Consider the following 22,887-nt stretch of genomic DNA (forward strand, 5'->3'; position numbering starts at 1 on the left):
TTTCAACTTATAAGTTGCTTGAAATAAATCCATCCAAACAAATTCAATTATTTACTGTGGCTTATTTTAAGCATAAAATGACTTTAAGTTAGCCAGCCAAACACTCAAAAAAACTGAAAACAGCTTATAAGTAACTTATAAGTCAATCCAAATGGGCTCTTGGTCCTGCTTTCTTTGATTTGTTTTGTAAAGTATGGGTGATATGATTAGAAAATTCAAAACATTATTTTCATAAATTGTGTAATAAATACTATAGGTCATAATTTTTGTATGATTAAATAATATCTTCTTTAATTTACATTAAGTGAATTGTTGAGATTTTTTTTCATGTTCAAAATAAATGAATTATTCAAAGTTTAAGAGAATTGTTGAAGTTTTTTTTCCAGATTTTTTCCTTCAGTGAATGAAGTTGTTACATAGGAGAGTAGTTTGAGAATAATCAAAAGGGTAATAGTAGAAAATAACCTTTAATTTATGTCCTTAAATATTTATTTTAGTACTAGTATTGACTTAATATTTCACATTGCAAATCATTTATTTTTTAGTTAAACTTGATAGATTTTTTTTTGGTCAAATGTTTTAATAATTTTATAAAATTATATTTATAATATTAACATTTTTGTCAAACATACATTTCATTATGTTCATAAAAATCTTGTACTTTTAATTTTTTTGATTAAATTAATTAAAATATACTAATTTAAAAAATATAAATAAATTATTTTTTTGATATTAATTAAGAACATATGTTTATTAATTAATATGTATCTTAAATAGTTAATTTAATATCATTTATAAAGGTCCTTATTTTGTCTAATATAAATTTTAAATGATTAATTTTTATTTTAAAATTTAATATAACCTTATAATTGCACTTACGAAACAAAACAATACACTTATAATTACATTCTGACAAACAAAGAAGTCATTACTTACTAGGTTACGTAATTACTACATTAGTAATTACCCCAATTTCAATTACGGAATGATTTTCTAAACAAACCCATAATCAGTTCTACTGTGCTACTTTGACAGGCATCAACTCTATATAAACCACTTAGACTTTTCATAATTCACAACTAAAAAGGCCATGGCTATTTTCTCCGGAGTAGTGACCCCCTTGAAAATTACAGTCATCATATTCACCACTACACTGTTCTTTTCCCCTTCAGTACTATCCTCTGTTTCCACTCCCAAAAAATTCAAAAAAATCTATGCATTTGGGGATTCCTACACGGACACAGGCAACACACACTCAGCTACTGGCCCTAGCTCTTTCAATTACGTATCCAATCCACCTTACGGAAACACATTTTTTCACCATCCAACAAACAGATACTCTGACGGTCGATTAATCATCGATTTCGTCGCGGAATCATTGTCGTTGCCGTTTTTGCCGCCATATCTAGATTCGAAAGCGGATAAAACTTATGGTGTTAATTTTGCTGTAGCTGGTTCTACTGCTATAAGGCACAGATTTTTTGTGAAGAACAATATCACTTTGAATGTGACTCCTCAATCGCTTCAAACGCAGCTCACGTGGTTTAACAGGTTTTTAGAGAGTAAAGGTTGTGAAAATTCTACAACGACGCCGCAGCAGTGCGAAGCGGTGTTTAGTGATGCTCTGTTTTGGGTAGGTGAAATTGGTGCCAATGACTATGCGTATAGCTTTGCATCTCCTGTTTCACCCAATACTATTCAACGACTTGCCACAAGAAGTGTCACTGGTTTTTTACAGGTAATTAATGCTATCATAAATATTTCTAATGTTAGCAAATAAGCATCCAATTCATAGGTGCGATCATTTACATTCATCCATTGATTTCTTAGACGATGAACTTTTCACACCTTTATGTTGCACCGACAATTTTTTTTGAAACCAAGAGTCAAGCTCACTCATAGTTGGTTTGTTCATTCATTTTGTACCTCACTCATAGTTGGTTTATTCATTCATTTTGCATTATGTACTCTTGGCATGTCTATATTCCACCGAACACTCGTGGGACCATACTGAGTATGTTATTGTTGTGGCATAATATATAAATATGCTCTTTAACTTGATCTTAAATAACATATGTGCCTTCTAACTTTGAGTCTACATAAATAAATAGACGTTTAAATTTGTATAAAGTTGAACAAGTAGACACGCGCAGGAGCGGACCCAAGGCAAGTTCAGGGGGTTCATCCGAACCCCCTTTGTTAAAAAATTACACTGTATATATAAGATAAATTTTTTAATTTATTTGTATATATTTAACATTGAACCCCCTAGGCATAAGCCAAATGACTAGCTCTTTTGGCTTATGCTCAGTGGCAAATGAGGTTCAATATTTTGCCTTAGCTTGTCTCAGCTCGCGGGTTCGAATCCGAATAAGCACATTTTTTTTGATTAGCGTGTTTAATTTTTTTTGAACCCTCTTCATAAAATTCTTAGATCCGCCACTGGACACGCGTTTTACCTGACATAATATGCGTTCTTACATAGCATAATATAAATTAATTCAAGTGTATCTTACGCGAATTATCATGTAGGACGCATGCGTCTGTTTGTTCAACTTTATATAAGTTTAAGTAAAAATTTGTACATACCTAAAATTAGAAATCATAAATGAATATTGAAACCAAATTAAATGCAATGTTTACGTATTAGTTATTTTTTTCCTCTAGTTATATGGAGCTTTGAACTACTTTTAAAACACAAATAATGACTATCTTCACTTTTAAGAACAGTTTGATGAGAAAGAATAAAAAGGATAATATTGACAAATGACCCTTTGGTTAATGTTTTTAAGTATATTTCTTAAGCGGTGTGTCACACCTCGACACGCCTTGATTTTTATGTACTTTGACTTTCCTAATTATATTTATGTCAAGTTTATTTTTTCAAAAATTGGCCAAAAAATCTCATATTTGAATTGGTTTCATTTACAGGTATTACTGAACAAGGGAGCAAAATATGTACTTGTTCAAGGTCTTCCACCAACAGGTTGCTTAACACTGTCCATGTATCTGGCACCTGACACAGACAGAGATGACATGGGATGTGTGGGAAGTGTAAACAAGCAAAGCAACATCCACAACAGCATCATCCAAGCCGAATTAGATTCATTCAGGAAACAGTTCCCACAAACTGTCATTGTTTATGCAGACTACTGGAATGCATACAGTACAGTAGTGAGAGGTGCAAACAAGTATGGCTTTAAAGAGGTGTTCAAAAGTTGCTGTGGATCTGGTGGTGGAAATTTGAACTTTAATGTGTTCGGTACTTGTGGGTCTCCTTCTGCAAGCTCTTGTCCGGACCCTTCTCAGTATATTAACTGGGATGGCGTTCATCTCACTGAAGCCATGTATAAAACTTTGGCGAGGTTGTTTCTTAATCGGACATTTTGTAAGCCTCCATTTAGTTACTTGCTAGCGAAAAAACAGTAGTTTTGAATGGCGAGTCAGTATATGTCTCAGAATTATTGTTTTAGATCATAAATTTTAAAAATCTTTTTTTTTAAAACTCTATATCAAATCAGATGGTATTGCCATATAAAATTGGGACAGAGGAAGTATTGAGCACGTGCTTGGAAAGTCTGTTTGAAGGATTTTATACATAAAAGTCAGGTCTCACTCATGAACTCTACACAATGGGACCTCTTCATTTCTCAAAGTAATTGATTTGATTCGGAATATACCCAACGAAATGAAAACAATACTAATAAATTAATTAAAAATAGAAGGATAGAAGTCATAAAGGAATTGAAGAAAAAATTACTTCTGACTGAACATGACGTATATGATAATATAGTTGGTATATGAGATCAATGACACAAAATAAGCAGAACTAACCATAGGTTAAAAGGAGAAATAATTGTTGTGATTCTTTGATTACTATGAAGAATATTTAGGAGGAAAAATAACTCTATTTCACAAAAATAGAATTACAGAGAATTTACATTAAGAATTTCTCTCTACAAAAAACTTCACCAAACAGTCTTTTCTTTTCACAATCTCTTCCTGAATTGTATTTTTGTGTGTTGATCTACAAGTGAAACATAAGGCTCTATTTATAGCCTTAAAATGTGGTTGGTCGCTGAATTTTTCATTCAACAATGAAGCTTCAAGAATTTCTAAAAAGTAATTGTTGTTGCCCACCAGACATAAGTTGTGAGTATAAATTCATTTTTTCTATGAAGTTCAGAACTTGCTTAACTAATACTCCATCCGTTCATTTTTAATTGGTGAAGTTTCCTTTTTTAGAGTTAAGTGATATGAATTTTGACTAATATTATAAGATATTTTTTTCATCATGTTGATATGAAAATAATTACAATTTATAGTACTTTTCGTATAGTTTTTAAATATCTAATTTTTTATTTTTAAATATCGAATTAATATAATATAATTTAGCTTTAAAAATTAGTCATATTGACTTTCGAAAATTGCAATATTGACGATTAAAAAGGATGGGTGAGCAATAAATTCACTGTGTCTGATTGGCATAGCTCAACTATCAAGCCTAGCACGACAAATTAAACTAAACTTGTGTTTTCCTAAGCCTCCAAAAGTGAGTACTAAATGTTTACATGAATAGGCAAAATCACTGTCTAAACATCTTCCTCCTTAATTGACAATTATTGGACGGTCTGGATCTTAGAACGAGTTAAACTTCCTAAATAGTAAAAACATATAGAGCCCGTTTGGATGAATTTTAAAAAAGTAACTTTTATGTATAAAGTGCTTTTAGAACTTTGAAGTGCTGAAAGTTATTTTTATAAATAAGCAGTTGAGTGTTTGGATAAAAGTGCTTATGTTAAAAATAAGTATTTGAATTTTAGAGTTAAAAGAATAAAAAAGATAGTTTGGGAATTTAGTTAAAATATAAGGGATATAAAAGTAATTTCTATGGTCAAACAAAATGGCTTTAAGCACTTAGAAAAAAATATTTAGAAAACGTTTTTCATTTTTGACTGACTTTAAAAACTTTATGGCTTAAAGTTAGCATTAGGTAAATACATCCAAAAGCTAAAAAGGGGCTTATAAATTGGTTTGACCAACTTAAAGCCCATCCAAACGGGCTCATACTCCCTATATATTTGAGGAATAAATGACCTTTAATTTCTACAAGTTGTGTTGGATTTTGTAAAAGGTGAGAATGGAAAATGAATAAACATTTTCCTAAAAAAGACTGCAATTTGAATAACATTTATTAACATATAATAAATTGTGATTTTTTCAATAAAGCACGATAGTTATTAGCACATGTTCACACAATACCTGTCTGCTTCCTCATATATTACTTGTGAAAATTCTGAACTACTCTACTTCTTTCTGCAATATTTCCTACACTAGCAAAGTTATAAGTTACACGTTAATTAGACAATAGGCGATCAAGAAAAACACAATAAGAATACGCATTCACATTGCCTATATCACGTTATTCACAATTCCCTTTGAAAAAAAGGCATTAAAATTCAATTCAAAATCACATAATAACCCCAAACAAGTGTTCCCACCGCAAATCCAAGATACACGTTTGAAAGCAAAATCACAATTGCGCCTTTGATATTGGTCAAATCATACTTTACTATTGAATTTAGCTACAAATTTTGTTTTTACCAGAAACAAAATCACACATCAAGAACAAGGTTTTCGACAAAGAGTCGGGTATGGAGTGAATATTAGGTGTATTGAAAGGTGGATGAGACATAATTAATATTGAAATAGAACTTTCTTCTTTCCTTTTTAGTGGCCATAGTTTTTTCATTGAAATTCAAACATTATAAACTTTGAGAAAGTTAAGTCAAACTGACTGTCGAAAAGCGCAACGTGAGAAGGAAGAGAGTAGATGCTAATATATACCTCTGAAGTTGGGAAGTGAAAATGGCGTGGGTTCTAGTTTTGTGTTTGTGCAGTAGCCAAACATTAATTCTGATTTTGTTGCTCCATTCACTGTTTGTTCTGTCAAACAATTCTGATCTTCTTCTTCTGTCCACATCCTCATTCTTATACTACACTTGCTCAATGACCAATAATTATACAGTAGGAAGCAAATTCCACTCAAATCTTAACCGATTACTGTACAGATCACTATACAGTACTGGTGGAAATTCCATGTATACAAAAGCAAGTGTAGGAGAAGAGCCTGATAAAGTTTATGGAGTATTCCTCTGTAGACGAGACATTGCACCTAAAGACTGTCAAAACTGCATAGACGTAGCAAGTGAGAGGATCCTGCACGAATGTCCCCTCGGTAAACAGGCCAACATATGTTATGACGAGTGTTTGGTCCGCTATTCTAATATACCAAATTTGGCGTCCATGTTAGACAGCTCGGTTTCTTGGATCCTGAATAACACACAAAACAATTTATGGGGAATTTGAGAGCAATGTTTGATAATCTTACAACTCAAGCTACCACTGTCAATCCCACTATGAAATATCCTGCAAATTCTAAGGAAATTACACCGTTTCATGAAGACTTGTATGGCATGGTGCAGTGTCTACCTGATTTGTCAGCTGCAGATTGTTCCACTTGCCTGAAGTCTGCTTTTTCTCAAATGAGTAGCCATCTCGTTGACGCCAAAGTACCAAAAGGAGCCAGAGTTCAACTTGCAAGCTGCAATATAACTATATAGGGTACGAGCTATATCAATTCTTCAATACCAAAGTACTACCACCATTGACCAGCCAGGGTAACAAAGATGAAGGTAACTATGCAATCCTCCCTTCTACTTGCTAAGTTAATTACATGCTCTAATTTTACTGTGTAGCCAAATTTCCTAGAAAATCTATATGAAAGCTTCAAATGTATATTGAACGCTTTAAAATCTTAATCATATACTACATGGTCCATATCAAATGTCGTTTAAGTTTTTGGCGCATACCCTCAAACAAAATCAGTTACTAATAGGAGTTATGGCTGAATGATCAGTGCGCATGTATCAAATATCATTTCTCCAACTTGCAGATACGATAGTCGCACAGACTTAAGACACTTCCCGAGGTAACGGTTGAATTCATCTTTTAATTGACCAACTATATTTTTTTTCAGACGAAAATACTTCAAAGACAAAGCTGTTGGCTCTTGTACTTATTAGTATCATTATAAGTGTTATACTAGCACTTTTGGCCGTTGTACTGGCAGGAACTTGCTTTTACCTTGTAAAAAGAAGAAGACAAATAGAGAAAGGTAAAAGAAATATTGGTGTTTTGGATTGAAAAGAAAATAATTGTAGTTTCGGCTAACCAATCAAAAGTTGAATCTTTACAGAGGAGAATGAAAAGAGTCAGGAAATTCAATTGCTTACCACGATAGGAGAAACACTTGATGAGAATGATGATTTTGTCTCAGAAAAGCAGGGGAGATCCAGAGAGTTTCCACTTGTAAAACTAGACCTCATTCAAGCGGCTACACAAAAATTTTCTGAAGAAAACAAGCTCGGAGAAGGTGGATTTGGTCCAGTGTACAAGGTAACAATTCCTATCATTTATCATAACCAATTACCTTGAAAGTTACTACAAACTAGTGAATCTAGTTGCTAGAGGGGGTCAATTTGTCCATGAATTTTGGGCTATTTAATGTTGTTTATAACATTCCAGGGTACACTAGCCAATGGCATAGCAATTGCAATCAAGAGGCTCTCTAGAACGTCCGGTCAGGGACTGAAAGAGTTCAAGAATGAAGTTGTCTTAATTGCCAGGTTACAACACAGAAATCTCCTGAGGCTCTTGGGTTGCTGTTTAGAGGGAAATGAAGCATTGCTTATCTATGAGTTCATGCCTAACAAAAGCCCGGACTTCTTCCTCTTCGGTTTGACCTTTACATATTTGGCATATTGGTTTACCACAAAGAAGCAATTAATTCACTAACTTCATACTTTCTTTTTCTAGATTCAAGAGAAAATGAGATTCTGGATTGGTGACAACGTCTCCACATTATTAAAGGAATAGCAAAGGGCATTCTGTATCTGCAAAGATTTTCAAAGTATTCCTGTTTCAAAGTCAAAAAGCAATTTTTACCAAATGCAAGTTTTTCAAAGTTTGAAAGCAACTTTTGAAAAGCAAATTTCAAAAGTTACCAGAAATTACGCGTTGTTTGAAAAGAAACATTACGCGTTGTTTGAAAAACAAAAACATGTAGAAATTTAACGCATTTTTGTTTCCTATAAATAGAGGGCCTCGAGCCCTCATTTAATGCATTCCAGAAAGAGAGAGAGAGTAAGAATAGAAAGAGTTATACACCAAGATAAATATTGTAGTCTTGAGTCTCCTCTTTAGTAGTTGTTTCTTTTACAAGAGAGAAGTGTTAATTGTTGTTTTCTCCTTGTATTTGAGAGCAGTATACTCCCATATTTTAATAGTGAGATCCTTCTACCCCGTGGTTTTTCCCCTCTATCAGTTAGAGGGGTTTCCACGTAAAATTCTCGTGTCCAATTTATTTTCTTACTAATTGTCATATCAAACTTTAGTTGTGGTGCTTCCTCCCCAACAGTATCTACACGAGGATTCACGACTAAGAATCATTCATAGGGACTTAAAAGCTAGCAATGTTTTACTGGACAAAGATATGAACCCCAAGATATCAGACTTTGGAATGGCAAAGATGTTTAGCGGAAATCAACGAGAAGTCAATACAAATAGAGTTGTTGGAACCTAGTAAGATGATGGAATAATGCAAAAATCAGTTGCATAATTTAAAAAACGTCATTTTGCTGTAAGATTGATGCTAAGAACCATTTTTTCCTTTTGTCATTTTTGCAGTGGATATAAGGCCCCTGAGTATGCTATGGAGGGACTTTTTTCTACTAAATCAGATGTTTCCAGTCCATCGCTATTTTAAATTTTTTGACCAAATCTTTTGATCAATAGCGACAGACATAACGACCCTGTCCGTTGCTATGTTGAAAAAAAAAATAATAAATAAAAAATAAATATTTGGGACGGACGGAGTCGTAATATTTAATTTATAAATAATTATTTTTTAATAAAATATATAAAGTATTTATATAAAAATAATATTTATTTTTAGCGGAAAAAACCGCCAAAATAAGTGACGGACTAGGCGTCACTGTCCGTCGCTCCTAGTAAAAAAATAATAATAATAAATAAAAACGACCTTGATTGTTGGGACCAAGCTGTGCTCTTAGTGTGTGCTTGGGAACAGCGTCGTCTTATCCGTCACATTTTATTTGCGACGCTGTCCGTCGCTTTTTGTTCTGTCGCTTTGTGGACTCTTTTTAGTAATGTCGGTAAATAGCTATATCTAATAATATACTTGCAATGCGATCTTGTGTAAACTGTGTAAGTTTTTCCACTAGTAGGACATGTAGCAATTAAGGCTATCGTTGAGTCCAGCTTGTTAGAAAAGAAATTCAAAACTTGCTATTAGCAATAATAAATAGAATTAGGAAGGCAACTTCCTTGTAAGATGCACGAAATTCACCAGGCAAGCTATTATATACATAGCTCAAGAAGTTAGGAAGAGGATCGAAAATCAAAAATGACATTGATTCGGATCATTTGCTTGCTTGTTCAGTCAATCATCTTTGTGGGCGTGAAACCTGCAGAGATCACTTACATAACAAGCTATTGTCCAAATTCCACTAGTAATTATACACAAGGAAGCAAATTTCAGTTCAATCTTAACCGATTGTTGTACAGATTACTGTACAATAATGGTGGCAAATCCATCTATGCAAAACCCAGTGTAGGTGAAAACGATGACGATAAAGTTCATGGATTGTATCTCTGTAGAGGAGACGTTGCGCCTAAAGACTGCCAAAACTGTATAGACGTGGCAAGTGAGCGGATCCAGCGCGAATGTCTGCTTAAGAAACAAGCAATTATATGGTATGACCAGTGTTTGATACGCTATTCTGATATACCTAATTTCGCCTCCACGTTTAATGTCTCGTCTTATTATTGGATCGTTTACAACACACAAAGCGTATCGTGGACAGAACAAGTAGTTAAGGGGATTTCGGATGCAATGTTTGATAACCTTACCCCTAAAGCTACAAATGATCTGAAATATGCCGAAAGTTTTGATGAAATTACACCGTTGTCGTCGTTGTCTCAGAAGTTGTATGGCATGGTGCAGTGTATACCAGATTTGTCAGTTGCAGATTGTCGCGCTTGCCTGAAGGGTGCGCGGTCTGTAATCCCTAAATCTGTACCGCGTGAATGCAGAGTTGTACATGAAAGCTGCCATTTAAGCTATCAATTCAAATATCCCGAACAGGAGGACAAAGACCAAGGTAATTACTCAGAATATATATATATAAGAACTTCTCTTGTATTTCATCAATTTCAATTTATTCGTCTTAATTAATTTTCTTTTTAATCTCTTTGGAGAAAAGGTACCACATGAGTTCTTGCCAGGCAAACTGCGCGCGAGTGTTCAACTTGTTTCCAGTGACTTTCCACTACACAGTTTGAGTGTCAGGTGAGTGGCATGTGCTAGGATCAGTATTAGTTAGTTGCTTGATTAGCTGATTAGAGGTGGTTATTGAGTTAAGGGGCGAATTTCCCGCGTTTTTCTCATTAAACTGATCACTTCAAAAAAGTCATTTTTTTAAATATGATAAAAAGTATATATAAAAATCTTAATCGTATAATATTAATCTTAAAGCACTGTTATTTGACTAAACTACCCTTGATGTGCTATTTTTTGTTTTCAGGGGGTATTACTTGGAAGACCAAGCTGCCTATTTGTATCGTCATAGGTGTTATAGCACTGGTGGCTGTTGTATTGGCAGGATCTTGCATTTACCTTATGAAAAGAAGAAGAAGAACACAGAAAGGTAACACAAATTATTAATAATATTGGTTTAAAAGAAAGTAGTAATTAATGTTTCAGCTAACCAATCAAAAGTTGAATCTTTGCAGAGAGGAATGAAATGAGACAACTAATCCAACTGCTTGACACACAAGGAAACTTACTTGATGAATTTTAAATGTTGGATTTAAATTAAGTTGTATTTTGTTTGAATGTCAACTATATTCTGTTTATAATTTCTATTTTCACTTTCAGCCTCTCAATATGTTATGACAGTGGACATGTGTGTTGTATAATTGCAGCTGATGTCAGGGTATTATATACTTGTACTGACTGGCTATGAAATACAATAATTCCTTCGTCTCGCTTTTTGTAAAAATTAAACAACTGTTAAAAGTAGTTGTAATAACTTCAATAATTGTTTGAGTATTGCAATAACTATGTTGAAGTTGCTACAATAATTTCAATAATTGTTGAAGATATTGCAATAACTCAAATAATTATTGAAGGTATTGCATCAACTATCATAATTGTTACGGCAATTATCTTTGATTTTTTGTAAAATCTTTTTCAATCACTTGATTTTTTTTTTCTCACAATCAATGAAAAAACGTCCGTATAAATAAAAATAAAAAAAGAGAAGAAGAAAACGCTATAACAAGAATAAATGTGACAACGGTGATGGCGAAGAAGAAGAAAAGGAAGGGAAAAAAGGAGAGAAAAAAAAGTAAAATTGAAAAGATAAAAAAGAATGGAAAATTTCACATTTTTTTTAAGGAAAAAGTGTCAAAATTACACCTTAATTTTTATTTATTAATTGATTTTATACTCATTGTTAAAATAAAATTGTTCTTACTCTCACTATTTATAAACTTGTCACTGTACCACTCAATTGAATGAAAAGCTCCAAATCAACTAAAATTACCTAATTTCAATTATAACTATCTAATTTTCTCCTTTAATCCAAATCCGATCCACTAAACTAAATAAACTCATACCAATTAAATAAACCACATACAAATTTAAAATCTTGATTATCCATAATTAGAAAACACAAACCTTTACTAGAAACCTGACACTAATTAGGCTAAGCAGAATGATACAGAACCAATGAGAAAAATAATGGGCCAATTAAGGGTGAATTAACAAAACCCCAAATCTTAATTAAATTAGTGAGAACCAGAGAACTCAAGAAGATAATCCTTTGACGAAGAAGCAATTGGTGGTATAAAGTTCTTCAAATCTGGACATCCAAGAAGGTGCTTTTGAGTAACTGAAAACATCCCAGTTCCTCGACAATGTTGTCTTCACTGTAGAAAAGTTGTGGGTTGATGCTTTTACTGACAATCCTCTTCTTAATTTAATAGTATTTGTGTGAAATTGTTTGACAAAAGTAGAATTGTAATGAAGGCATGTTGAAGGTCTTGTTGGGGTGAATGTTAGACCACCTCCCTCCATTTATCTCCCACTCATTGTGCTTACGTTTTGCTTTATTTTTTTGTGTTTCTGCAATTAGGGGCTTGGCTAAGAAGCTACGAGACTCCAAAGATTGATTTTTCACTTTTTTTAACAGATATTATACTCCATCATATATTTAATATTTTGGAGGAAAAAAAAACTTTACACGCTATATAACATATTATAATTTTTTAAATAGAAAATTGGGTTATTTTAATTGAAAGATATTCTCTTTTAATGGAGGAAGGAGATGCAAGGGATGAATTTCAATGAAGGAAAGAGATGAAGAAGATTGGAGATATGGGTTTTGGGTTTTCTAATTTGGTATGAGATTATTTAGTTTAGTGGATCGGGTTTGGATTAAAAGGGGAAATTGGATCATTTTAATTGAAATTGGATAATTTTAGTTGATTTGGGGCTTTCCATCCAATTGAGGGGTACAGGTGACAAATTTGTAGACGGTAAGGGTAAGGTAAGAATAAAGTCAACTAATTTAAGGACTTGAATGATATGTTTTTCCTGTTGCTGCGATTTTAACTGGGGATTTGTTTTGAAGGATTTACCTGGGCACTTTATACCTATGAATATTTGGCAATTTGTTTACTCAAGGATTTACCCAAGTATTTTGTTACTGGATATTTTTTTCTTGCGTATTTATCTTTAGATTTATACAATTTGAAGTAATGCAGATGAAGAACATCATTAAGAATCAGCTTTAGAAGCAAGAGAAAATTAGAATATCCATATTAAAGGACTTGACTATCTGGAGCATCTTTGTACCTCATTTTACAAAGTGCAGCAATCACAAAATAGAAGCAAACTTTAACATTGACACTACAACAGAGACATTTAGTGGCTGCAACAGATTTTCCTCTTAGCGACAATACTTATTGATTGCAAAATAACGAGACGCTTACAAATCACATCACAAGTACTTGTTAGAGTGCTGAAAGTGAGGTAACAATCTCTTTGCTGACTTCAAGTTCTTTTACAAGTTACAGCAAGGATGTAGTTATTCAGCACAAAGTAAACAAAGAATTAGAGGACTTTACCGGACTCTATGACTATCCACAGGCTTTGGTAGGTATGTTTAACTTCTAATCTTACATACTCCAGAAGTTGAATCATATCAAATATTCGTAATAAACTAGGAACATGGCATCTGGAGTATCTTTAGGCAGGCTGTTTATGTAAAGATAGAAACGCAACATGTCTTCATTCGAAAGAGTTGCCTGATCAACAACGTCGTTATTGCCTGTCAGAACCCACAGATCCCCTGAATTCACTCTTTTGAGGTTTCCTCTGCAAAATGGGCAGGACTCAGACCTTAAGTTCCTGCAAACAGAGATTACACGTTAAGAAGATCACCAAACAAACATATTCTTTTCGCAACAAAGGTAAGACGATCACTTACCAGTCACGATAGCAACTAATGCACATTGCATGACAGCAGTTTGGCAAAACTACTTTGGTGCACGGTTCTAAGCAGATCCCACATTCATTTTCTTTCTCTAGATCAGCATCAAAATGCTTTTTCTCTTGGACTTTCTTCCTGACAATCATTTCTGAAACATGAGGTTCGTCTTGACTACTATCCTGCTCTGATGAGCTATCATGTAGGTGCCGGAGAGATGGTAATAGAACCGCTGCAAATTGGTATTTGTCATAGAAATAAGTGTCCTCATATACGGATATAGTTAGAAAAAACCTCTAGACTTAAATATGGAGATGCACAATAAACGGAAAATATCAAAAAGTTTGCCGGAAATGGTGTGTACCATAGAATTCTCTAATGCTTGCTTTCTTCCCATCAGAAGGAATCTTCTTCTTCCCATTGGGGATAACCTAAAAGACATCACAATTTCAATTTCAACGTAACGAATATAACAATGTCATCTTAAATTAATAAAACATTAATTTACTCGCTAGTACTATGAGAAGAAGTTAACAGCCCCAGAACAGAGAACAAACCTTGTATATAACTATGTGGAATAGATTGAAATAACTTGGAAGTAAGCATGTGCATGAGCAATCCATCCACTGGAGCAAGAACAGAACTATCGGTGCCAAGTTACTGTACGCCAATTTCATTTGTAGACAAGTACCATTCTTGAACCTCGGAATCGAAGCTGCCCTGAAACACGTAATTTAGAGGGACAAAAGGTTTAATATTCGTTGTTTAAGACTGCAGCCGGAACAACGATTTATCTACTGACACCTTTACACAAATCAGAGACAAATCCCCAGTGATTTAAACATGGAACAGTTGGAGGAACCACAGAAAGGAAACTGAAGATTGCAGATACAAAAGGCTTTCAAACTCACATAAAGCTTACAAAAGATTTATTCTGAGACCTTTAAACTGACATAAGAAAACAAATTCCAGAACAAATAGTTTCCTGTTATTTTTTTCTATAATCGCGGTGTTCTGGCCAATTTGTGCGCAACTCGACCAATTTCACAGGTACCTCGCACCGACGTTACCTCCTATCAACATAGGCACCAGATAACAGTGTCTATTAGGACTTGGACAAATGAAAAGAAATACACTAATGTTTGCCTCCCTCAGATTTGAATTTTGAGACCTCATGACTCTCAACCTAACTTATTGGAAACCATAATAATTTCCAGTTATTCAACAGCATTTTCCTAATTTCACATGCTGTAAATGCAGAAAACATAGCATTTTGCATGCTCTAGTCCATCTCTATGGCAACCCCCGTTCCTTTTTCATGAAAAACGAAGTGTGACAACGGAAAAAATAATGAAACTCTTTGAGGCAGACTTTTCAATTAACTAAAACAAAATAGTAGTCCTTCCGTCTAGATTTACTTGGCATCCTTTTTCTATTTAGCCGGACTTAAATAAGGGCAATTTCATAAATATAACGAAGTTTTTCCTTATTTCTTACGCTCCCTGTGTCGCACTTTTATTGAGACGGAGGGAGTAGAAATACTTGAAAAGTTAAACTTTTTCAGAAATTGCTGAGGGGAGGAAAAAAGTAGCAAACAAATGTTTTATCTTTGTAGTTAACGTAAAGAAACCCCTCGTCCCAAACCAGAAAAGAGACCTGTTTTACATTGAAGAAAACCAGAAAGGGAAACCAATTTAAAATTTGAATATAAGCTAACGTTTGGCAATAGATTTTGGATCAAACTTTGAAATTTTATCTTTAAATATATGTCTGACCATAGACTTTGAATCGGACTTTGAAAATCTATCTTCAAAAAAATTCCAAGTTCTAAAAACTGGTCCAGACCATTTCTGTGAGAAATTTCACTTTTAGTAGCAAAAGTTTGAATTTTTTCAATTAAAGTGCATGTCCAAACATAATTTTTAATTTTCAAGTTTCAAATTCAAAATGTATGGCCAAAAATATATTTACTTGGGAAATTCATTCCCCAATCAGAAACTTAATTGATGGTATACAACATTAACAGAGCACAAAAAAGGGAAGAAAAATCAAAGAGTAGAACCTACAGCAAATTGGCATAGTGAATGTCAGCCTCAATAACCTTTAAAGAATCTTCACATGAAGTAGATTTCACAAGCTCATAGTAATTGGTCATCATTTATCCCAAAACTGCAATTCCCAAATGTACAACACTCAATTGGGTGGATGTAAATAGGAGTAAAATGTTGAACACTTGCGAAGAAGAACAAGTCAATGGAGTCTAGAAGGAGTAGTTATGTACTGAGAGAGAGAGAGAGAGAGAGAGAGTTTTGGTCTTTGTTATGGTTGGTTGCTTGCAGTTAGTAGTTTTGATTTTGATTTCTGGCAATTTTGACTGTTGAGCAACCATGACAAGAATGAAGGAATGAATCTTCCAAAGCAAATTTGACTTCTTCTCCTTTTTTTTTAATTCCGAAGTCCGATACCATGTGGGTGTAAGTAAGAGTGTGAAAAAAACGAATCAATCAAAAAATTAAGTTAAAAAAAATGTTATTAGGTATGGTTATTAGGTTATTGGATCAAAATATTAACGATAATAATATTTTTAAATTAAATTATAAACGAATGATATTTTTGTTCATTTCACAAAAATATTTTTGATCCTTTATCATATTTTATATGATAGTACTTGGGCAACATTGAATGACCAAAAACTGTTCATGACTTCTTGTGATTTTAAAACAAAGTTAAATGATCTTTTAGTAAAAAAAATAAATTGTCTTTTTGTGATACTTTAAAAAGATAGTGACTTTGGTATGATATAATAAAATTTACTAATAATTTTATCAAATCAACCATAGTTTCCTTGTGTAATTGGGAAAATAAAAACAAGAGATTATTACATTTTTTTCAATTGAAGTACAATTTTTTTTCATTTCATAAAATCGAAGTTAGTAATAAATACAATGAGATTTGGAGAGAAATAATAAATACAAGGAGTACTTGTCAAAGCATAATTTCTAAAATCTAATTATTTTACAATACATGTTAAGAATCAACAAATCGAATGTTACATTAAGCAATTTTGCAACATTAAAACTCAAAAATTACATTTGTAAAAGTTAATGGTCAAAAGCACATCAAATTATCATTTTTCGTGAATTCCACACCTTAAATATCAATTATTTCATTTCCTACATGAACTATCAATGTATCAAAATACACATTAACTATCAATTATTTTTTTTTTCTATTTCAACTATTACTATCAGATACCTAATTATGAGTTTGTCCCTCCAAAATTTTCTTTCTTTATCTCTTTGTACCTAATTATGTATAAGTAATCATTGTTTTCTATCAAATAAAAGAGAAAATAACTTTTTCTTCTTAAATAACTCAAAACTTATTTGTATATTTAATTAAGAGCCCGTTTGGATGGGCTTTAAGTTGGTAAAGTTGGTCAAAATCAACTTAAAGCCCCTTTTTAGCTTTTGAACGTGTTTGACTAATGCTAACTTTAAGCCGTAAAGTTCTTAAAGTAAGTCAAAAATGAAAAAGTTAGGATTCCTATTTTTTTTCCTAAGTGCTTAAAGTCATTTTCTTTGACTATAAAAATTACTTTTAGATCCCTTATATTTTAACTAAATTTCCAAACTATCTTTTTTATTCTTTTAATCCTAAAATTCACATCATTTTCCTCATTTGCACTTTTATCTAAACACTCAACTGCTTATTTATAAAAATAACTTTCACCACTTCAAAATTCTTAAAGCACTTCATACATAAATGTTACTTTTTTAAGTCTATCCAAACGGGCTCTAATATCTTTTTTAAAAAGGTAGTACTTCCTAAAATACAAAGTTTGGTAGTGATTCCTTCATGAAAGTTGTTCAACTAATTAACTATCTACTAATTATTTATGCTTTTTAATTTAAAAAGAAAAAAGAAAAAAAAGTCGACAATTCAAGATGATAATATCCAACGGTTGAATAAAAGCTGTTAAATATTAAAGAGCTATTAATTGGAAGACACTATACAACTCTTTATTTAAAAATTTTAAAACGTACATAAAATACGGATAAAGAAATGTGAGTTTTTGAATCTCTTATTGGCATAGATCATACAAATACAGAACATTAGATTAACAATTACTCTCTTTGTGAATTTATTTATTCATATTTGACTTAATACGCCTTTTAAGATACAATATATAAAATGATATTTTTTATCAAACCACTCCTAATTATTACTTTAAATGTTAGGAAAATGAATATACTTAGCAATAAAAATAAAATATGCACAAAATAATAAATTATCTTTTAATTTTTTAAACTAAATATCTATTTTTAATATAATGAAAAAATAAAAATGGACGGAGAAAATAAATTATTTCTCTCTATTTGGTCCAAAATAAAATTCCTTCTGAAATTGGCATATTCATTAACAAATTTATTGAAAACGTTAATCATAAAATTTACATGTGCTCCATCTCTTCTTATTGGATTTTTTATCAGGTAAATTTTTGAAGATGTAAGAAAATAACAAAAGCCTTCTTGGTATCTGAAGCTAACACTTATTCTGAAACCAAATTGATTTAGCTAAAAAGTAAAACTTATTTTGGATCGCGTATTGAATATATATAAAATTAAAATTATCTTTTATGTATATATAATACATATTAAATTTGCTTCACTTTTTATATGTTTATCTTTTATATATATTTTTGTATCATCTTATTAAAAATCTTAACTCCGCCGTCAATTTATCTAAGGGTAAAATAAAAGAGCGGATCTTATTGATACAATTAAATTGTACATAAGTGATGTCTCGTATTACAACATTAGACTACAACTCTAATACCTACTTATTTCAGCTACTCATTTACGAGGGCATAGGTCTTTGAATTTGTATTCAATTTTACTTCATGTTTTTTCTATTTTAGCGGGGTCCACACTGTACAATATTAAAAATTTTGGTCCTAGTAATTTTGATTTTTAATTTTTTAAAATATTATATTATTATCATGTCAAATTAATTAAGTATGATTCATTATTTTCAAATTCAATTTTGATATTTTGCGGTACGATAAATTAGAAACTATATGTAATTTATTCAACTAAATTCAACTTATATATAATCATAAAATAGAGAATTATGACTTTGTTTTTCAAGAAACATCGCAATTCTCTCATACTAACATCTTAGCTTAAACTTTATAGAAATATCACTATTAGAAAACGAGAAAGTAGAGACGGACAAAATTTCGTAGCTAAATGACAAAATTTTCATGTTAATCTTATTTAGCTATGGATTAACAATGAATTATAAGAAAAATCAATTAGTTAAAATTGTTTTAGCGACGGAATAGTTAGGAATTGCAATAAATTTCATAGCTAAAAAAGTCCATGTTTTCTTGTAGTGATATTCAAAGAAAAGTACAACAATTTAATGGATGTAAATACAAGTGAACCACCAACGCCTTCTGGAATAGGAACCCTAAAAATTCAACCAAGGGAAATGAAGAAGACGTATGTACAACTCTAATTACATTTTTGCCTCATGTTTCCTTCACAAGTTCAAAGTTTGAATTCAATATTATTATTATTTTGATTTTTGATTTAGTGTCTGACATTCATATTATTAGAGTCCGATTAAATTTGAATAAGTATCGGGAAGTCCCACATTAGGGGATAAAACATTCTTAATAAAAGCGACTCCACATCCAAAGGGACTCTAACTCGAGACTTCTTAATTAAGAATGAAGAAATACTTATCACTCTACCATAATTGTCGTTGGTTTGAATTCAATACTTATTAGAGAGTGTAGATTTCTACTCTATTTTTAATTATTTTATTATAGGGGAAGCATTCGACTTGGTAGTAGATCCACCAACTAAAACTACCTTATTAACTATCTATGGAATTTTTAGTCATGGGGAACTCTTTAGAATATAATATGTATTATGAGGTTTATTTTTGTAGTTTGATATGAAATCAAATTGTTTTGAAGTTGAAGTTTTGTTTGAACATGTTGTTTAAATTTTTTAAGTAATATCTTTTTATAAATATAAAAATCTCATAAATTATGAAAACTATCAAAAATTTCTTTAATTCTTAAATAGTTTTATCAAATGATCAAACTATAGTTCATAAACCAAATACGATAATATTCTAAGGCACGACGTTGATAAATTGAATATCTTAATGTTTTTTTTATTACAAATAAATAACTGTGATTACAAACTTTGAAATACGAATAATTTTATAAAGGTCCACTAGTCAACAATAATATTGACTAGTTATTCTTTAATATAAGTCATTCACATGGTATAAACACATCCTGAGTATTAATATCATTTTTTTTACAGAATTTAAAATTATATATATATATATATATATATTATTTTTACAAAATATTAACTTATGGATCAAATATTATATTTAAAAAAAATAAAATCACAATTTGAATCTCAAATTATGCTTTTTGGAGAATTTAGGATTTGAAATCATGATCCTAAAATTGCATGTCCAAGCATTAAGTTGAAATCAAGATTATATATTGCATGTCTAAACACCTACTTAGTATGCAATTGATCATGAAATTTGGGACCCAAAGTTCAATTTTTGATTTGAAATCAGTGTTTGTTTATAAAATATACACAAATTTTTAACTTCAATTTTAAATTTTAAATTCTCCAAAAAGTAAGATGTCAAATTTCAAAGTGTGATTTTAATATTTTTAAAATGTACAATTTGGTCCATAAATTTATATTTTTACAATATATATAAAAAAGAGATCTATACTTGATGTGAAAAGATTGTCTGTACTAGCTGAAAATATTCTATTAAGGAATGACTAGTTGCTACTAGTTGGTCAAAATCAAAATCAACCCAATCTAATTAGTTTTAAAATTATTAAAACCAAACAAAATCAATTAAAATATACATCCATCGGTTTGGTTGTTATCGGTTTCAATTTGGTTTGGTTTGATTCGATTATTCGGTTATTAACCATACACAAAAATAAAAGAAATGATTCATTCAAAAAAAAAGACAAGAATTCATTCCAAAAAGATAAATTGTCTTCGTGTTATTTTGGATCTTATAATTCTTATACCAAAACGTTGATTATGTTTAACTTTCTGCTTATATTGTTAGCTAATCGAATGTGCTAAACAACAAAAACTTACTGAATAATGCATAAGCTAATGATATGGTTGTACAAATAAAAAACGTATCATACCTTACTAATTTAAATTAGGGTGTTGTATTTTTTGCATAAAAATTATTCATAAAACAATAATATATCATGTATGTATAATTATAAAAAAATATGTATATAATTTATCGGTTCGGTTCGGTTATTTCTTCGATTTTTTTGAACAAAACCAAAATCAAACCAAATATTATCAGTTTTTTAAATATAAAACCAAATCAAATCAAATAAAAATTAATTTATTTGATCGATTTGGTTTGGTTTTTCAATTTGGATCGAATTTACGCAAATCGTGAACACCCCTAGTTGCTACTATAGTTGTCTAGTGAATCTTTATAAGATTATGTGTATTTGAAAGTTTATAATAGGTCTAACCGCAAATATTTATTTGTAAAAGCTACATGGAGGTGTATTATTTATAATCTGTTTGGTCAAGTTTCTAAAATAAACTATTTTGAAAAGTGCTTTACTCAAATGTGCTTTTATTGAGAAGCAGTTTGTGTTTGATCAATAAATTTTAAAAGTACTTTTGAGCAACAACTAGTGTTAGTTGTTAGGCCAAACTTGTTCAAAGTGTTGGTAAGTATCCCCTTCGTCCCATTTTAATTGTCATGGTTTACTTTTTGAGAGTCAAACTATATGAAGTTTGACTAACATTTAAGATTATTTTTTTTATCATATTGATATGAAAAAAATTATAACTTATAGTACTTTTTCGTATAGTTTTTGAATATCTAATTTTTTATTTTATAATATTGAGTTAAAGTAATATAACTTAACTTTAAAAACTGGTCAAATTGACTTTTGAAAAATGCAATATGACAACTAAAATGGGACGGAGGAAGTATTTTTTTTTCTCTAAAGCGTTTTAAAAAAAAGTATTTTGGGGAAAACTCTTTTTTTAGCTTCTAAAAAAAACAATTTTTGCTACTCTCGAGAAGCACTTATTTTTTCTCAAAAGTTTAGTAAACATCTTATTTTAAAAAATAAGCATTTTAGCCTCCAAAAAGTTTGGCCAAACAAGCTATTATTAATGCTCGAGAATTAAGATATAATCTTATTTAAAAATTATGATTTACTCGTTTGGCAAGATTGTATAAGAGTTGCAAAAGTTTTAATGATTTTCACAAATTGTTATATTTTTTGTTAATGAAAAAAAAAAATTAAAAATTCAAATCGCATATCTAAATAAAAATTTTAATCTCATATCAACGTGACTTCAAATCACTGATCATAAATGTCCAAATGGACTCCTAAAATTGACACAAATTTTCATTTAAACACTTAAATTTAGAGTTGTAACGACCCATTATGTCAATTTGAGTACTAGGACCTTTTATTTCATAAAATACTTATCCCGTAAATTTATAATGAATATTTTGGACTTTTTAATAACTTCGGTTAATTAGTTAAGGGGTAAATTTAAATAACTAATTTAATTAGTTGGCTAAATTAATATATTATTCAATATTCTATACAACTTATCCCATATTTATTAAAATAAAGTTGAATAGGGTTTAATATTTTAATTATCCACTACTATGCAAAATTGAAACAAGAAAAGAGAGAGACGAGAACATACCTGCGGACTACGAAAGCATCCCAAACTGCTTCAGGTAACCACCGAAATCCCTGTAATGTTATAAGGTTATATTAGTATATTGTATTGTTGAGTTGAGGGGAAAGGAATGGAAATTTCAAGAAATTTTAGGTGATAAATTGGTCACTGTTTGTTTTTGGTTTTAGGAAGGGGACAAGTTTTAGTTTTCTTTATTAGGAATAATTGAGGCAATGATTAAGTTATTGGAATTGACATACGTACAATATAAGATAGGTATTGGTTCTACGAATTTCCTCTTGCTGTGTTATTATGTCATAGTTAATTTTGGTTTTAACTTATTCTATTAATTATCATATTATGATTCAAGTTTTGATATATTGGGACAAGTAATTAAGTAATAGGTATATTGTAGGGCTGGGCATAAAATACCAAAAACCGAATTACCGAACCGAACCGGCTATTTCGGTATTCGGTAATTCGGTATTTCGGTTCGG

At 31.0% G+C, this 22,887-nt stretch overlaps 3 protein-coding genes, 1 long non-coding RNA gene and 1 pseudogene across 6 annotated transcripts; 3 read left to right on the plus strand and 2 right to left on the minus strand.

Moving 5' to 3' along the window:
- The first annotated feature begins 1,031 nt into the window (after positions 1-1,031).
- Positions 1,032-3,506, plus strand: LOC129896631 (GDSL esterase/lipase At3g48460). The gene is made up of 2 exons (XM_055972564.1): positions 1,032-1,738; positions 2,932-3,506. Exons 1-2 carry the CDS (start codon positions 1,091-1,093, stop codon positions 3,427-3,429), a joined length of 1,146 nt encoding a protein of 381 aa, XP_055828539.1. The 5' UTR covers positions 1,032-1,090; the 3' UTR covers positions 3,430-3,506.
- A 914-nt stretch (positions 3,507-4,420) lies between these two features.
- Positions 4,421-7,415, minus strand: LOC129893761 (uncharacterized). 2 transcript variants are annotated; one of them, XR_008767586.1, is made up of 4 exons: positions 7,296-7,415; positions 6,493-6,615; positions 5,848-6,333; positions 4,421-5,328 (listed from the first exon to the last, which is right to left on the minus strand). It is a non-coding gene; the product is annotated as an uncharacterized LOC129893761 (long non-coding RNA). The 2 variants fall into 2 exon arrangements; XR_008767585.1 differs by lacking the exon at positions 7,296-7,415 and having other exon boundaries at positions 4,421-5,333; positions 6,493-6,612.
- On the plus strand, positions 5,869-8,874 carry LOC129893760 (cysteine-rich receptor-like protein kinase 10; annotated as a pseudogene).
- A 416-nt stretch (positions 8,875-9,290) lies between these two features.
- LOC129895558 (cysteine-rich repeat secretory protein 38-like) lies at positions 9,291-11,121 on the plus strand. Of its 2 annotated transcripts, none has more exons than XR_008767802.1 (3): positions 9,291-10,244; positions 10,347-10,432; positions 10,668-10,791. XR_008767802.1 is itself a non-coding variant. In XM_055971283.1 (3 exons), exons 1-3 carry the CDS (start codon positions 9,488-9,490, stop codon positions 10,941-10,943), a joined length of 948 nt encoding a protein of 315 aa, XP_055827258.1. In that variant the 5' UTR covers positions 9,298-9,487; the 3' UTR covers positions 10,944-11,121. The 2 variants fall into 2 exon arrangements, 1 of the variants encoding a protein (XP_055827258.1); XM_055971283.1 differs by lacking the exon at positions 10,347-10,432 and adding an exon at positions 10,876-11,121 and having other exon boundaries at positions 9,298-10,244; positions 10,668-10,790.
- Positions 11,122-13,143: 2,022 nt separating this feature from the next.
- Positions 13,144-22,493, minus strand: LOC129896862 (E3 ubiquitin-protein ligase AIRP2-like). The gene is made up of 6 exons (XM_055972844.1): positions 22,415-22,493; positions 15,704-15,806; positions 14,195-14,357; positions 14,002-14,068; positions 13,638-13,869; positions 13,144-13,558 (listed from the first exon to the last, which is right to left on the minus strand). The coding sequence occupies exons 2-6, from the start codon at positions 15,793-15,795 to the stop codon at positions 13,348-13,350; spliced, it is 765 nt and encodes a 254-aa protein (XP_055828819.1). The 5' UTR covers positions 15,796-15,806; positions 22,415-22,493; the 3' UTR covers positions 13,144-13,347.
- Between the last annotated feature and the right edge of the window lie 394 nt (positions 22,494-22,887).

Source organism: Solanum dulcamara, chromosome 7, assembly GCF_947179165.1.
Source record: "Solanum dulcamara chromosome 7, daSolDulc1.2, whole genome shotgun sequence".
Lineage (NCBI taxonomy): Eukaryota > Viridiplantae > Streptophyta > Magnoliopsida > Solanales > Solanaceae > Solanum > Solanum dulcamara.